Source organism: Anomaloglossus baeobatrachus, chromosome 1 (assembly GCF_048569485.1).
Source record: "Anomaloglossus baeobatrachus isolate aAnoBae1 chromosome 1, aAnoBae1.hap1, whole genome shotgun sequence".
Classification (NCBI taxonomy): domain Eukaryota; kingdom Metazoa; phylum Chordata; class Amphibia; order Anura; family Aromobatidae; genus Anomaloglossus; species Anomaloglossus baeobatrachus.
Genome location: NC_134353.1, coordinates 323792532 through 323808089, shown reverse-complemented (window position 1 = coordinate 323808089; position 15558 = coordinate 323792532). Strand labels below are relative to the sequence as shown.

General features: G+C 45.6%; 1 protein-coding gene across 10 annotated transcripts in view; it reads right to left on the bottom strand.

Moving 5' to 3' along the window:
- LOC142312699 (UDP-glucuronosyltransferase 2A2-like) overlaps positions 1-15558 on the bottom strand; it is a 142425-nt gene that overhangs the window by 31941 nt on the left and 94926 nt on the right. For 2 of the 10 annotated variants that reach the window (XM_075351697.1, XM_075351703.1), the window contains one exon: positions 13039-13204. The exons of 5 other annotated variants lie outside the window; for them this stretch is intronic. In XM_075351697.1, coding sequence (XP_075207812.1) covers positions 13039-13114 — 76 coding nt within the window. In that variant the 5' untranslated portion in view covers positions 13115-13204. Of the gene's footprint in view, positions 1-105; positions 188-12829; positions 13019-13038; positions 13205-15558 lie in introns of those variants that run through there. 3 more of the 10 variants (XM_075351733.1, XM_075351723.1, XM_075351730.1) reach the window with 3 other exon arrangements.

The window sequence follows — 15558 nt, the reverse complement described above, 5'->3', positions numbered from 1 at the left end:
ATATATATATATATATATATATGGACTAGAATACTCTCCAAAGCATATACTGCATCTCCCTTGTCTTCAATGTTGCCTAAATGTGGAGGTCAGTGCAGCTCTCACCTGCATTCGGTAGAGTCCGTCCCAAAGCCAGCCCTAATTTCAGCAGAAACTCTATTCAGTTATAGCAGCAAACCACAGGAGTCTACTTGGGTACAGAAAATGTGTTAATTCAAATATATCAACTTCAAGTGAAAATAAAATTCATAAGGACAATGCAGAGCAGGCAAGACCAGGGAAAAAGTATAATATGGTCATCGTAAATTACCTAAAAGCCAATAGGCTCACAAGATAAATAGATAATACATGTGATTATGGTGATGCATAATCCACATAATATGTTACTGTAGCACCCCTGATGCCATCAGGGAGCTACAAGGTACTGCATTCCCACCAGGATGCAGGGCCTACCCCCAGGGACCCAGAAGACCAATGCTGGTAACAACAAAAACATTCAAGATAATCCCTGTTTTTCCCCAAGTTCCCCATAGACTGGTACAAGACTAGGGTTGGACCTAATGGATGGCCACTTAGAGGTGGAGCTAATCCAGTCCACTAGATAACCAGGTGGGAGGGGCAGACAGACAGAGAGGGAGTGTCATAGAGAGTCGTCAGTGATGGACGGACGGACGGAGAGTAGTGGAAGCACTGACAGGAGTGTGACGGTGACCTGAGGGCCCAGGCGTGTGGTTGCCGGTGGAGTACGGTGGAGTGCTCCCGGAACCATAGCACCAATAGGGTACAGAATCCTAGGTCAGGTAAACGCTCCAGGCATACCTGATAAAATCTGCACAGTGAGGAGACCATCAAGGACCTCACTGACCTTAAAGTTTGGGACTCAGTAGCAACGGGAGAACCGGGGAAAAGGACCAGAGACCAGCCCCAGTAGTGAGAACTGTGCAGCTGCGGCTCCATCCATATAGCCGCAACCCACAATTGGCGTCACGTTATAAACTTTCATTAAAAATCCTCTGTAAATATACTCCTTTTAAAAAGCGTCCCCAGGACACGGTACCGGGCAATGGCCACCAAGTGACACCATGCCGGCGTCTCTGATTGGTTGCCCTGACAGTAGCTGTCTGTTTGCCTGAGTAAAGTGCAAAAATAAATAAAATGACTTAGGGTCCCCCATATATAGATACCCAGTGCAGATAAAGCATACACCTACAGGCTGAAACCCCAAGCTGTACGCAATATCTTTTTAAAAATGGCATGCGGTCTCCCCCAATTTTGATACTCTGCCAAGAGAAAGCTGAAGTTGGGGAATGGTATTCTTGGCCTGGAGAGGCCCATGGTTATTGGGCCCTCCCCAACCTAAAAATAGCAGCCCACAGCCACCCAGAATTGTCGCATCCATTACATGCAACAATTCCGGTGCTTTACCCAGCTCATCCCAAATGCCCTGGTGTGGTATCAATCAGGGTAATATAAGAGATTAATGACAGCTCACAGCTGCCATAAAGCCCTAGATTAGTAATGGGTATGGGTATGGGTCTATGAGATCCCCCATTACTAATCCTGCAAGTAAAAAAGAAATAAATACAAACACCGAAAAAATATTTATTTGAACTAAAATACAAAAAACACACCCTCTTCATGTGTGCATAGATGTGCTGTGTTGAGGAACACGCTCAGTGCACAGATGCCACACAATTGCAAATGACAAACAGATGGCTTTGGTCATCACTAGAAGGCTGCGTCTGTGCCCTCTGGTCTTCTATTCCTAAGCGATGTCCAAGTACTATAACAGATATTACCCACTTACAAGATCTGTACTATGATGTGGTGATTGGAGGCTTTGGTCATGTCCAGGAGACTATACCCTATGTTCCTTCATAATACTAATAGACCATAAATGCTAAAAAGATATAAGACCAGTAACACATTAAAATCAGTTTAGAACAGTGGGAACGATACACAATTCTTAGAGAATTACTCATATATTTATATAAAGTTATCGTTGATGCTCTCATGTATAGATCACACAGGATGAAAATGTCTACTACCTGAGTCCAGTGATATCTTTAGAAAGTGGGAAAAAGTGTATAGATATAATTGATATTGACGGTTAGAAATCACAGATATGTGGTCTAATCACAATATGATTGTTCATAAACAAGTGAAGGGCAGTATGTCTGTATACTGTTTTATTTCCTCCACTGCCCAGGAGATATGGCATGCTCAGACCATGTCCCTCGACGGCAGGGGTGGGGAACCTTTTTACTGTCGGGGGCCATTTGGAAATTTCTACCAACCTGCGGGGGCCGCACACAATTATCAATGTGAAAATGACCCTGCTATATTTGGTCAAACAATTAATTACATCACCCTTACTCTGGCGTCTGGAGCTGCTTCTCTTTGGTGAGGCTGTGATGTTAGATGATACTAATCATGTTTCTTCTCACAGCTGCTTTTTCAGGTTTGTTTCGGTCTGGAGCACAGTCAACTCCTTGTGATAATAAGATTGGTATATCATATACATCACATAACAGATACTGTATATACATCTCAGGAGATGCTGGAGGCACAGACATCACATAGGAAACACTGGAACTGCAGTATATACATCACAGGAGACGTTGAAGGCACATACATCACTGGAGGGGCTGGGGGCATATACATCACATAGGAGACACTGGGACTGACATATAGACATCAGACAGGAGACGCTGGGACTGCTGTATATACATCACAGGAGACACTGGGGGCACATACATCGCATAAGAGAATAGGGACATATATATGCCCCCAGCCCCTCCTGTGATGTAAATGCTCACAGTCCATCCTGTGATGTATATGCCCCCAGCCCCTCCTCTGTTGTGTATGTCCCCAGTGTCTCCTGTGATGTATATGCCCCCACCATCTCCAATGTGATGTTTAAGTCACAGGAGACGCTGGGGCATGCACATCACAGGAGACACTGGAGGCAAACACAAGCGAGGCTGAGGGTCATACACATCACAAGAGACACTAGGGGCATATACAGCACAAGAGGTGCTGGGGGGCATACACAACGCAAGAGGGGCTGGGGTCGCAGATATAACAAGAGGGCTGAGGGCACAGACATCACTGGGGGCACAGACATCACAAGAAGGGCTGGGGTATACACAACGTAAGAGGGGCTGGGGGCACAGACATCACAAAAAGGAGCTGGGGCACAGACATCACAAGAGAGGCTGGGGGCACAGACATCACAAGAGGGGCTGGGGCACAGATATCACTGGGGGGGCACAGACATTACTGGGGGCACAGACATCACAAGAGGGGCTAGGGCACAGACATCACTGGAGAGCCACAGACATCACTGGGAGGACTGGGGGCACAGACAGCACTTTCAGAGCACATACATCACTACTAGGGGCATGGACATCCCCGGGGGAACACACCACTGGGGGTAATACACAGCATTGGGAGAGCACAGGGCACAGGGGGCTGCACAGCACTGGAGGGCTGCACACAGCACTTGCAGAGCCCTGACATCACTAGGGGAACACAAACCTGGGGTGATACACAGCATGGGTGGGGGGAACACAGCACTGAGCATTGCACACAACTTTGGGGGGTGGTACGCAGAACTGGAAGGCCACAAAGCACTGAACGAGCCATAGAGTGCACAGACGGCCGGCACCGTACACACAGCCTTGGAGAGCAGGAGCCGGACACTCAGCGCCGGAAGGTAGAGGGGCGGGCACACTGCTCGGGGGGCAGAGGGGGCGAGCACACCGCTCAGAGAGCAGAGGGGTGGGCACACACACCGCTCGGAGTGCAGAGGGGCGGGCACACCGCTCGGAGGTCAATGGGGCGGGCACACACCGCTCGGAGCACAGAGTGGCAGGCACACACCGATTGGAGCGCAGAGGGCCTGGCACACTGCTCGAAGCGCATAGGGGCGGGCACACACCGCTTGGAGGGCAGACGGGCGGGCACACCGCTCGGAGGGAAGAGGGGCGGGCACACCGCTCGGAGGGCAGAGGGGCGGGCACACATCGCTGAGCACACTGACACTGGACAGCGGGAGAGCCCATTGGTTTGCACAAGCAGCGCATGTGGTGATTTAAAGGGCCAGTGGCTCCAGCACTGCAGTCCCTGGGAATCTGCCCAAGGGCCGCATAAAGGGTCATCACGGGCCATATGCGGCCTGTGGGTCAGAGGTTCCCCACCCCTGCTCTACGGTCAGACATGGCCATTACACAGTACATAGCAGGGACAAACTTATATGTCAGCACAAATAGAAAGAAAACAGTCAGCTCCCTATTAGAAGTCTATCTGGCTGGAAACACACCCTACACCTGGAGCTGCCCTGGCTGGGGTTGGAAACAATAATGTGGCAAAGAAAGAAAATCTCCTGCGATGAAGGCAAGGATAATTGCACTGTAGCTAAAATACAATTTATTTGTGAATATCCATTAAAAAACACATATAGCACAGTTTTACCACCAGACCTTGAGGAGTTTTCTAATGTGACCACTCACTGCGACCTCAGGATGTAGCAGAGCCTGGATCATTGTGGGACATCGTGTCTGTGGATTCGTCGGACCTGCAGGGGTGTTTTGGGAGTTAGTAAATTGGAGAAAGAAGGTGCTTTTTTTAAAGTGTTTTTCTCTGTGTTTTGTGTTTATTTCTTTTTGCTTACACGATTCGTAATGGTCGCATATTGATGTGTTAGATGCCCTGCTCCAAATAGTCTGCCAGATCCGTAGTAATAGCTCCCTCCCCAAGAAGGACTCCCACTTAAGCATATATGAATGCCTGGGATAGGAGTTGCCCCAAGGAGCACTTATAAGTTTATAGATGATGGAGATCAATCCCTTGGTAGAGACAACTTTTCTACAAAACCTTTCAAACTCAGTTGCTCTGGATACTTTCACGAAGCTAATAAGAGAATTTGCAAAGGGTTTAATCTGCATGTATTGGAAAAATTAAAGAATAGATAAAGAAAAATAAGATTTAATATACTTAAAAGAGTGAATCTCCAGAGAGCTCCCATCAACCAAGTCAGCAAATATGAAAAGTCCAAATTAAATCCAAGGATGAGCCATGAGAGAGTCTAGACTATTTGGAATTAAAGGTTTGTAAATAAAGGATATCATATTCAAGTTAGGTGACGCCCATCCAAACCTAGTCACACATTAATGCCAAATGTCTATTGCAAACTGGATATGACCTAGCAATGGAATTGAGGGTTTAAAATAATGCTCAATCCACAACAAAGAGTTTGGGTGAATGGGAGCCAGCCACAATTTCTCTATTTCTGTCATTTGTTGCATGCCCACAAGAAGGCCAAGTAAGGGATCCTTCTTATATGAGTAGCCCAATAATGTTTTATAACGTCCGGCATTGAAAGACCACCCTGAAGTTTTTGAGCAGTTAGAATATGTTTGGAAATTCTATGTTGTTTGTCATTCTATATGAATCCCATTAAACTGTCCTGAAGTGATAACCGGCACTACTGTATATGGCATGCAATCACCGAATGTTGGTTGGCTGTCTAACAGCTGTGAAACATGCAGTATGGGGACTCCGCATCCGTGATTCTCGGTCGAGTAACTAACGTACCCGAGCACCCTAAAGTCAATTGAGTATCGAACAGTGGCGAACATGCTCGCTCATCACTACTAGAAATCATATATAGATAAGGGTGCTTCAGTAAAAGATGGCATATACAGTTAGGTCCAGAAATATTTGGACAGTGACACAAGTTTTGTTATTTTAGCTGTTTACAAAAACATGTTCAGAAATACAATTCGATATATAATATGGGCTGAAAGTGCACACTCCCAGCTGCAATATGAGAGTTTTCACATCCAAATCGGAGAAAGGGTTTAGGAATCATAGCTCTGTAATGCATAGCCTCCTCTTTTTCAAGGGACCAAAAGTAATTGGACAAGGGACTCTAAGGGCTGCAATTAACTCTGAAGGCGTCTCCCTCGTTAACCTGTAATCAATGAAGTAGTTAAAAGGTCTGGGGTTCATTACAGGTGTGTGGTTTTGCATTTGGAAGCTGTTGCTGTGACCAGACAACATGCGGTCTAAGGAACTCTCAATTTTCATCCTGAGGCTGAAAAAAAGGAAAAATCCATCAGAGAGATAGCAGACATGCTTGGAGTAGCAAAATCAACAGTCGGGTACATTCTGAGAAAAAAGGAATTGACTGGTGAGCTTGGGAACTCAAAAAGGCCTGGGCGTCCACGGATGACAACAGTGGTGGATGATCGACGCATACTTTCTTTGGTGAAGAAGAACCCGTTCACAACATCAACTGAAGTCCAGAACACTCTCAGTGAAGTAGGTGTATCTGTCTCTAAGTCAACAGTAAAGAGAAGACTCCATGAAAGTAAATACAAAGGGTTCACATCTAGATGCAAACCATTCATCAATTCCAAAAATAGACAGGCCAGAGTTACATTTGCTGAAAAACACCTCATGAAGCCAGCTCAGTTCTGGAAAAGTATTCTATGGACAGATGAGACAAAGATCAACCTGTACCAGAATGATGGGAAGAAAAAAGTTTGGAGAAGAAAGGGAACGGCACATGATCCAAGGCACACCACATCCTCTGTAAAACATGGTGGAGGCAACGTGATGGCATGGGCATGCATGGCTTTCAATGGCACTGGGTCACTTGTGTTTATTGATGACATAACAGCAGACAAGAGTAGCCGGATGAATTCTGAAGTGTACCGGGATATACTTTCAGCCCAGATTCAGCCAAATGCCGCAAAGTTGATCGGACGGCGCTTCATAGTACAGATGGACAATGACCCCAAGCATACAGCCAAAGCTACCCAGGAGTTCACGAGTGCAAAAAAGTGGAACATTCTGCAATGGCCAAGTCAATCACCAGATCTTAACCCAATTGAGCATGCATTTCACTTGCTCAAATCCAGACTTAAGACGGAAAGACCCACAAACAAGCAAGACCTGAAGGCTGCGGCTGTAAAGGCCTGGCAAAGCATTAAGAAGGCGGAAACCCAGCGTTTGGTGATGTCCATGGGTTCCAGACTTAAGGCAGTGATTGCCTCCAAAGGATTCGCAACAAAATATTGAAAATAAAAATATTTTGTTTGGGTTTGGTTTATTTGTCCAATTACTTTTGACCTCCTAAAATGTGGAGTGTTTGTAAAGAAATGTGTACAATTCCTATCAGATATTTTTGTTCAAACCTTCAAATTAAACGTTACAATCTGCACTTGAATTCTGTTGTAGAGGTTTCATTTAAAATCCAATGTGGTGGCATGCAGAGCCCAACTCGCGAAAATTGTGTCACTGTCCAAATATTTCTGGACCTAACTGTATGTATATGTGCAGAGATAGTCAATCCTACTGACGCGCCCATGGGGTCTTGGGGGGAGAGTTACTCATCAGCCGGTTTGGGATGTCACAGCGGCCTAGCCCGGCTTTGTGATCCCGCTGTGTCAACCAAATGATGGGGGATTGGGAGATGGAAATGATGGGGGTAGTAGTTATTCATGACACCACCTGTGGTATGCAGCTAGGTATTAGCCACCGCTGCGGGAGGCCTTTTCCAGGGCAGATGATAACGCAGATCAGATGGCATAGCTCTCCACAAGCAGAGCTTAGGCCCCGGGGATGTTGTTGGGAGTAGAAGTCCACTCTAACGAAGGAGTGCGGGGCGCGGGAAGGATCACACGACACAGCAGTTGCAGTTTAGGTTCTTTACTCACTGAGATGTCACCACCTTTGGACTGCCGGACTCCGCTGTCATGGGCCCCAGCCGATCTCAGATAGCTCAAAGATCAGAACCGGTGTTTCTTTCAATGAGCCCTTGATCCCTGCGCCGTATTGTGCGAGTCCCTGTGGCTTGAAGCTATGCTGGGACTTGAGTCCTGGGGTTGTTCTATTCCCCGTCCCGTATAGAGGGCAGTGCAAGTCCGTAGATGGAGCCACCCTATGGTCACGACTCCTGGCTCTATATGGGAACGAAGAAAGAAAAATTCAGCTCACCCGTATATGTATCCATTCAGTTCAGATGGGATGCAGGATGTCCACCGGATAGTCAGGTCCGTAGAGGCAATAGCAAGGAGAAAGGACGGGACTCAGCACCAATTCCAGGATAGGAAAAATATAAATCCAATGAAAAATATATAAAAGTGTAGAAACTTTATTCAACGATTAAAAATCCAAGAAAAACATCATCGGTTCCATGAAAACATCATGGCCTGACGCATTTCGGACAGTTGGAATGTAGATAAGTCCTTAATCATAAGCATCTCATCTACATTCCAACTGTCCGAAACGCGTCAAGCCATGATGTTTTCATGGAACTGATGATGTTTTTCTTGGATTTTTAATCGTTGAATAAAGTTTCTACACTTTTATATATTTTTCGTTGGATTTATATTTTTCCTATCCTGGAATTGGTGCTGAGTCCCGTCCTTTCTCCTTGCTCCTGGCTCTATATTCTGCTTTGCCCCAGGCACTGTGTGTGGGCCAGAAGAAATCCTCTGCCAGGCGGATTCTGCTGGTGGGACTTTCAGTGCCCACCAGCCTAGGGCTCCGCACCCTGAAGTGGGCACCGGTCGCAAGGGAGCTATCAGCTCTCCCCTCAGCGATTGTGTCCTCCAGCGTCTCACTTGTTTCCTGTCCTGGACTAGACTCTTTGTAAGTGTGTGTGTGTCGCCTTGCTCCCCGGTGTCTAGTTCCTCCCCCCAGGTTCCTGAACTAGTGAGCAGAGGGTCCACTACATTAGTGATGGCCACCCTCCAATGTCTCTACCCTAGCCCAGTCCCAGTGGGAGGGCATCTGTGTGTTTTGGTGGATTGTTGTGGTTTCACTGGTGGTGACCTCCTCCGTATCCGAGATGAATACTGCAACCCGGATGAGGTGTAGTACCCTGTGGCGACTGAAGCCACACTACCAAGTAATCTATTTAGATATGCCGCTACATTGAGCATGGAATAAACCATGTGTCAACAGGAGGGATGGTAGGAAACATATCTAAAGTATTCACATCATATGAATTCAAGACCTACGCAAAAAAATGTTTAGCCTAGCATGCCATATTAATATTAAATATAATTCCCAGGGGGATTTGATAGCAATACCCACACCCACAATCCTCATTCTAACATGCATGCATAGATTTCCTAAAATTAAACACATGCAAAGGAAGAACTATTGCCTAGTACTAATCAATGCATTAACAAAATGGATAGATCTCTTTCCAGTGCTAAACTAGATGCTGAAACAGTATCACAAGTACTAGTGAAAGAAATCATACCAATGTTCGGGATGCCTCAGAGAATATATGGAGATAACGGTCCACATTTTGTAAATAAAATCATTATAGTAGTTTGACAAAGTTTTAAGATAGAGCTGAAAAATAATTTCTAGTTGGCGGGGCTGGTAGAAGGTTACCCAGCTCAGATCTTTTTGTAAAACACAATGAGAAAGCTGATCAAATTTAGCAGAAATATATCTTGGGGAAGCATGGTTGGGGGAAAGTTTACCCCCCCAAATAATGCAGATCGCCCTTCCCAGGATCGTCATACTTACCAGATCTCGGACGTCTGTATGGCTCCCAGGTCCTCCTGCGATCTCCGGCTGCACGTCGTCCTCGCCTCCTTCTGGCTGACACTCACACATCAGATCGCATACCCATACTCATACACATACACACACACTCATGCGATTGCACATAAAATCGCACGCACACAGTTACCACATCCACTGATACCATTGCTTCCAGCCAGCAGGGGACTCTCTGCTCTCTTGTCTCTATGATGTGTTCCATCGCTGGATCCTCCATGCATTCCACCCGCAGGTCCTGGCACTCCATTGCACAGCGTTCGAGGTCCTTATGCTGCCCAGAAGCAATCAATATCGTTGGATATCAATATGTGTGTGCGATCTCATGTGTGTGCGATCTCATGTGTGTGCGCACAATCTGATGTGTGAATGTGTGTGTGTGTGTGTGTGTGTATGAACTGATTTGTGTGGGTGTGCATTACACAGCAGGTCCTTGATGCATTCCACTGCTCCTGTTGAGCATCTGGTGAGTATGATTGCGAGGTCTTCTGTCTTCTCTCTTTTGGGGGGTGTCTGCTTTCTATAATGAAATGTCATGCAGTATCTTTAACTTTTTTAGCTGCATGAACCCTTCATTATTGAATCATTACTAAGTCTTATTTTCAGGGTAGGTCTTATATTTAAGCTTTGCTGAAAAATCCTGCTAGGCCTTATTTTCGGTGTAGGTCTTATTTTCGGGGAAAAATGGTAATAAAGAGATCTCTGTTTCCAACTCTATTCCAGGACAAGCTGTTCCTCAAAAATTAGTAGTGGAATTTAGAGATTGAGTTCTGATTAAAGTGATTAAAAATTAGTATTATCATAATCCCAAATGGTATGGACCATTACAAATGTTACAAACTACTCCAACTGCGGTAAAGGGGGCTGAGAAGAGCTCACGGATTTACCTTTCTCACTGTAAATTGGTAAAAGGTCTTCAGAGGGAGGAGTAAAGGGACAGATAGAGAGTCACCATCATCTCTGGAGGTAGAAATCTGACTACAAATGAGGGTCCTCTTAAAAAGGAGAGGGTCCGTTTTAACTCAGTGAAGAAACCAATGGCCAAAATAGAGAAAGGGTAATGGGAAGTAAGGGAATTGAAGTAATAATATTGAGAACAATATTGGGGATTCAAGGGAAATATTTTCCAGATCCATAGTTATAAGGTGACTTTGGGTTGGACTATCCGGTAACAAATTTAACCTTTTACCAGAGAGAGATATCTATCGCAGAGATGGACTTCTATTAGCTCGTAAAACACAAATATGAAACGAAAGATAAGGCAGCTAAATTAACATGGGTGAATTTGTATGAATTTGTATATAATGTATGTCTCCCAATCATATAAACCCTGGCTTCCGTCTGTTAAAAATCCTAGAAAATCACTATATGGAATACTGGGCCAGATTATATATTGCGGTGGTACTAATCACAGGGTTACACAATAGGTCAAAAATGATAAAAAGGGCTAATTCAGAATGTACCACCAAGGTCAATTGCAATAAACTCCTAATCATTGTAGAGAAACCAGTCAGCAGAGACCAACAAATAACTATATGTTATAGGAGCTGACGTGTCAAGGAAAGGTCTTATTGGACACTTTTTATAGAAGGATAACCTAGCCTTAAAATAGGATATACAGTGAGAAACAAATGGACAGAATGGATGCAATATAAAGCCAAAACAATAGAAAGAACTGACTGTGTAGCATGTGCAAGAGCTAGGGCTGGTTCACACTAAGCGACAGCGACAACGAGGTCGCTGTTACGTCACCATTTTCTGTGACGTAACAGCGACCTTGTAAGTCGCTGTTATGATCGCTGCTTAGCTGTCAAACACAGCAGCCGAAGCAGCGATCATAACCGCGAGAGCAGGGAGCCGCGCACACTGCTTAGCGCTGGCTCCTTGCTCTCCTAGCTACAGTACACATCGGGTTAATTAACCCGATGTGTACTGCAGCTACATGTGCAGAGAGCCGGAGCCGGCAGCACAGGCAGCGTGAGAGCTGCGGAGGCTGGTAACTAAGGTAAATATCGGGTAACCACCTTGGTTACCCGATGTTTACCCTGGTTACAGCTTACCGCAGGCTGCCAGATGCCGGCTCCTGCTCCCTGCTCGCTTCATTTCGTCGCTCTCTCGCTGTCACACACAGCGATCTGTGTGTCACAGCGGGAGAGCGCCTTTGAAGAAAACGAACCAGGGCTGTGTGTAACGAGCAGCGATCTCGCAGCAGGGGCCAGATCGCTGCTCAGTGTTACACACAGCGAGATCGCTAATGAGGTCACTGTTGCGTCACCAAAACCGTGCCGTAGCAGCGATTTCGGTAGCGATCTCGCTGTGTGTGAAGCACCCCCTAGACTTCAGCTGGGAACTGCACCATTTAAACGTACAAATGACAATGATCTGGAAGGGCTGCAATGCATTTTACGGCTATTTAATTCCAGATAAGTGTAAAACACTTTCGGTATTGTATTCCCCGTAAAAGGAAGCCCCCACTTTTTACAGCACAACCAGGAAACTACACATGCTTCATCAGAGAAAAGGACGGAAAAAATGGAAAAACACTTGGAAAGAACTTCTGTGCTTATACCATAAAGCTCACAGAAATGGGAGGTAACTATTCTGCTGCTAGCTCGGTTGAGAACCAGACCACCTCGAAGGCAGATTTACGGTGGCTGTGCGGGGACAGGAAACAAAGACCCATTTTCCCGACCAAATGGAAAGAGAGGGTGTGCCTTGGTATAATTCGTGATACCCTTCCACTTGCTCTTACTGGCCCTGTTGAAATATGGGCACAGGTCCGAAAGAATCATCCCTGGTAGGTTTGTCGATGCATAGATTACATAGATGAGCTAGGGGTCTCCAGAGGTGTTCCAAATGAGTTTAAGGCTAGAAACTAAATAGCTGCGGTGTTTGAATTTCTCTGGTTCTGCTGGGCTACAATAAAAAAGGAAAAATGGGGATTAGATTAATTACATATATTATTTATAACTAATAGAGTTTGTTATGTATACACAAGATTCAATAAAAGGCATTGCAGAACAATTGGATCCAAATTGCCTAATGGCCTGTCAGAATCAAATGGCGCTTGAGATGTTACTGATAAGAACAGGTGGTATATGTAAAATGTTTGGAACTTACTATTGTACTTTTATACCCAACAATACAGTATGGTAGCATAACCAAAGCCCTGGAAGGCCTGATATTCCTGTCTGAAGAACTAGAGAAAAATTCAGGGATAAATGATCCATTTACAAACCTGTTGGAAGGATGGTTCAGGAGATGGAGCAGACTAATTGCTTCACTACAAAGGAAATTAGAAAATCCTGCATTCCATTCTTCTAAAATTTCAAACCTTTATTGAGTCATTAAAATCCTCTTAAAATACATGTTCCGGGCTTCTTGCCCCTCCTTATTAATTGCCTCTCTACTGATGTCTCCTTGTGTGATGACAACCATATTGCTGACCTGCAGATGTTTTTCTGTACCTTGTAGAAGAGAACTTCTCCAGAGATTGATTGACGTTACTATAACTAAAAACCATGTATCAGGATGAGGAACAATTTGAGAGACCAATTATAACTGATGAGACTTCCAATCACGAGTATTCCAGCTATCAAGATGTTGGCAAACCCTGAAAAAAAGCCGTATGATTTACGTTTGGGATACATTATATGTAAACAGGAGGGAAATTTTAGGAAACTCTAGAGTTAAAACTTTTAAGTAAAATTTATTACCCAAAAAGATGTTCTCATGACAGGGATAAAAGAATATTTATAGATTTGTACTTATCAAATACTTGTTTCTGAGATGGCAATGGATTGTGACTGAGACCTTACAGTACCGTCACACTTAGCGACACTCCAGCGATCCAAGCAGCGATTTGACCTGGCAGGGATCGCTGAAGCGTCGCTACATGGTCGCTGGTGAGTTGTCAAACAGGCAGATCTCCACAGCGATCAGAGATCAGCCATCAGCCACCAGCCACCAGTGACCCGTGTAACGACGCTGTGCTTGGTAACCATAGTACATATCGGGTTACGAAGCAAAGCGCTTTGCTTAGTAACCCTATGTGTACCTTGGCAATATGTGCAGGGAGCAGGGAGTCGGCTTCTAGAAGCTGCGGACTCTGGAAACCAAGGTAAATATCGGGTAACCAAGCAGCGCCTTTGCTTGGTTACCCGATGTGTACTTTGGTTGCCAGTGTCCGCAGAAGCCGGCTCCCTGCTCCCTGCACATTCAGATCGTTGCTCTCTCGCTATCAAACACAGCGATGTGTGCTTCATAGCAGGAGAGCAACAACCAAAAAATGGTCCAGGACATTCAGCAACGACCGACGTCCTCACAGCAGGGGCCAGGTCGTTGCTGGATATCACACATAGCGACATCACTAGCAAGATCGCTGTTGCGTCACAAAAACCGTGACTCAGCAGCGATGTCGCTAGCAATGTCTCTTAGTGAGATGTGGCATCTTGTGTTACTATCATCTGTGAATTAGGTAAGCAGCCATATTTGGTCATAACAGTTCAAGATAGCATAGTCACTTTAAGGCTACATGCGCACGCTGCTTTTTTTGCCGCTTTTTTGCTGCTTTTTTGGCTGCAGTTTTGTCAGCAGAACTTTCTCACATTTGACTTTCCAGCAAAGTCTATGAGAAGTCAGATTTGTCATGCGCACATTGCAGTTTATTTGTCAGCGTTTTTTTTGTCAAAAGTTTGTGACAAAAAAAATGCAGCATGTTCATTCTTCCTGCGTTTTTGTCAACATTTGTCACCCATTGAAATCAATGAGGGCATCAAAAACGCAGGAAAAATGCATGCTATCAAAAGTGGTGCATTTTACCTGCCTTTTACCTGCGTTTTTTGTACCAAAAACGCAGGTGATTTGTCAAGAAGTGAGGTAAAAGGCAAGTGGAAACCCCATTGTTCCATGCTAAATAGTGTAGGAGCAGTACTTTGGAGTGCAGCAGAAGACATGACCTGGTATCAACGTATGCAGATTAATGTAAGGAAGCTGATTGAATTGGTAAGTATATTTCCAAAATTTCCACTGATAGTCCCATCCTCCACGTGTTCCCCGAAGTACCGCTGTTCCCAGCGTGCACGCACAGGGGGATGATGTGGAGGACGTGACTATCAGCGGCGGCAGCAGCGATTGGGGAAAATCAATGTTTTCAGCTGCCAGAGCCACCAAATGAGATGAGCTGTCACTGAGGTTACTCGCGGCCACCGCTGGATTCAGAAGTGGCCGTGGGTAACCTCAGTGACATCATTAGCTGATCGCGCGGCTGTCTTCATTTGCTGCGTGGAGCTGACAGGAGCGGCGGTGTCTGCTGCTGCTCCGGTCACCTCCATGCAGCAGAGCTGGAAGCGACGCTGGACCATCCTAGATTACGCCGAACATGGAGGGCTCTGTCGGGCTTATTAAATGGGAGAACGAGGGAATTTGTTAGTGTTTTTTTATTTCTAATAAAGGATTTTTTCAAGTGTGTGTTTATTTACTGTAACTTACAGATTAATCATGGAAGGTATCTCGGGGAGATGCCTGACATGATTAATCTAGGACTTATTGGCAGCTATGGGCTGCCAATAACTCCTTATTACCCCGATTTGCCAACGCACCAGGGCAAATCGGGAAGAGCCGGGTACTGTCCCAGAACAGCCGCATCTAATGGATGCAGCCATTCTGGGCGGCTGCTGACTGATATTGTTAGGCTGGGGGCTCCCCATAACGTGGAGCTCCCCATCCTGAGAATACCAGCCATCAGCCGTATGGCTTTATCTGGCATGAAATTGAAATTGGGGGGGACCGCGCGCCGTTTTTTAAAATTATTTATTTATTTCTATGCGCCATAGTGACACGCCCACCGGCTGCTGTGATTGGGTGCAGTGAGACACCTGTCACTCAGGGGGGGGGCATGTCTCACTGCAACCGATCATAGGCGCCTGTGGGCGGGGGAAGCAGGGAAAATGTGATGGAATAATGAGC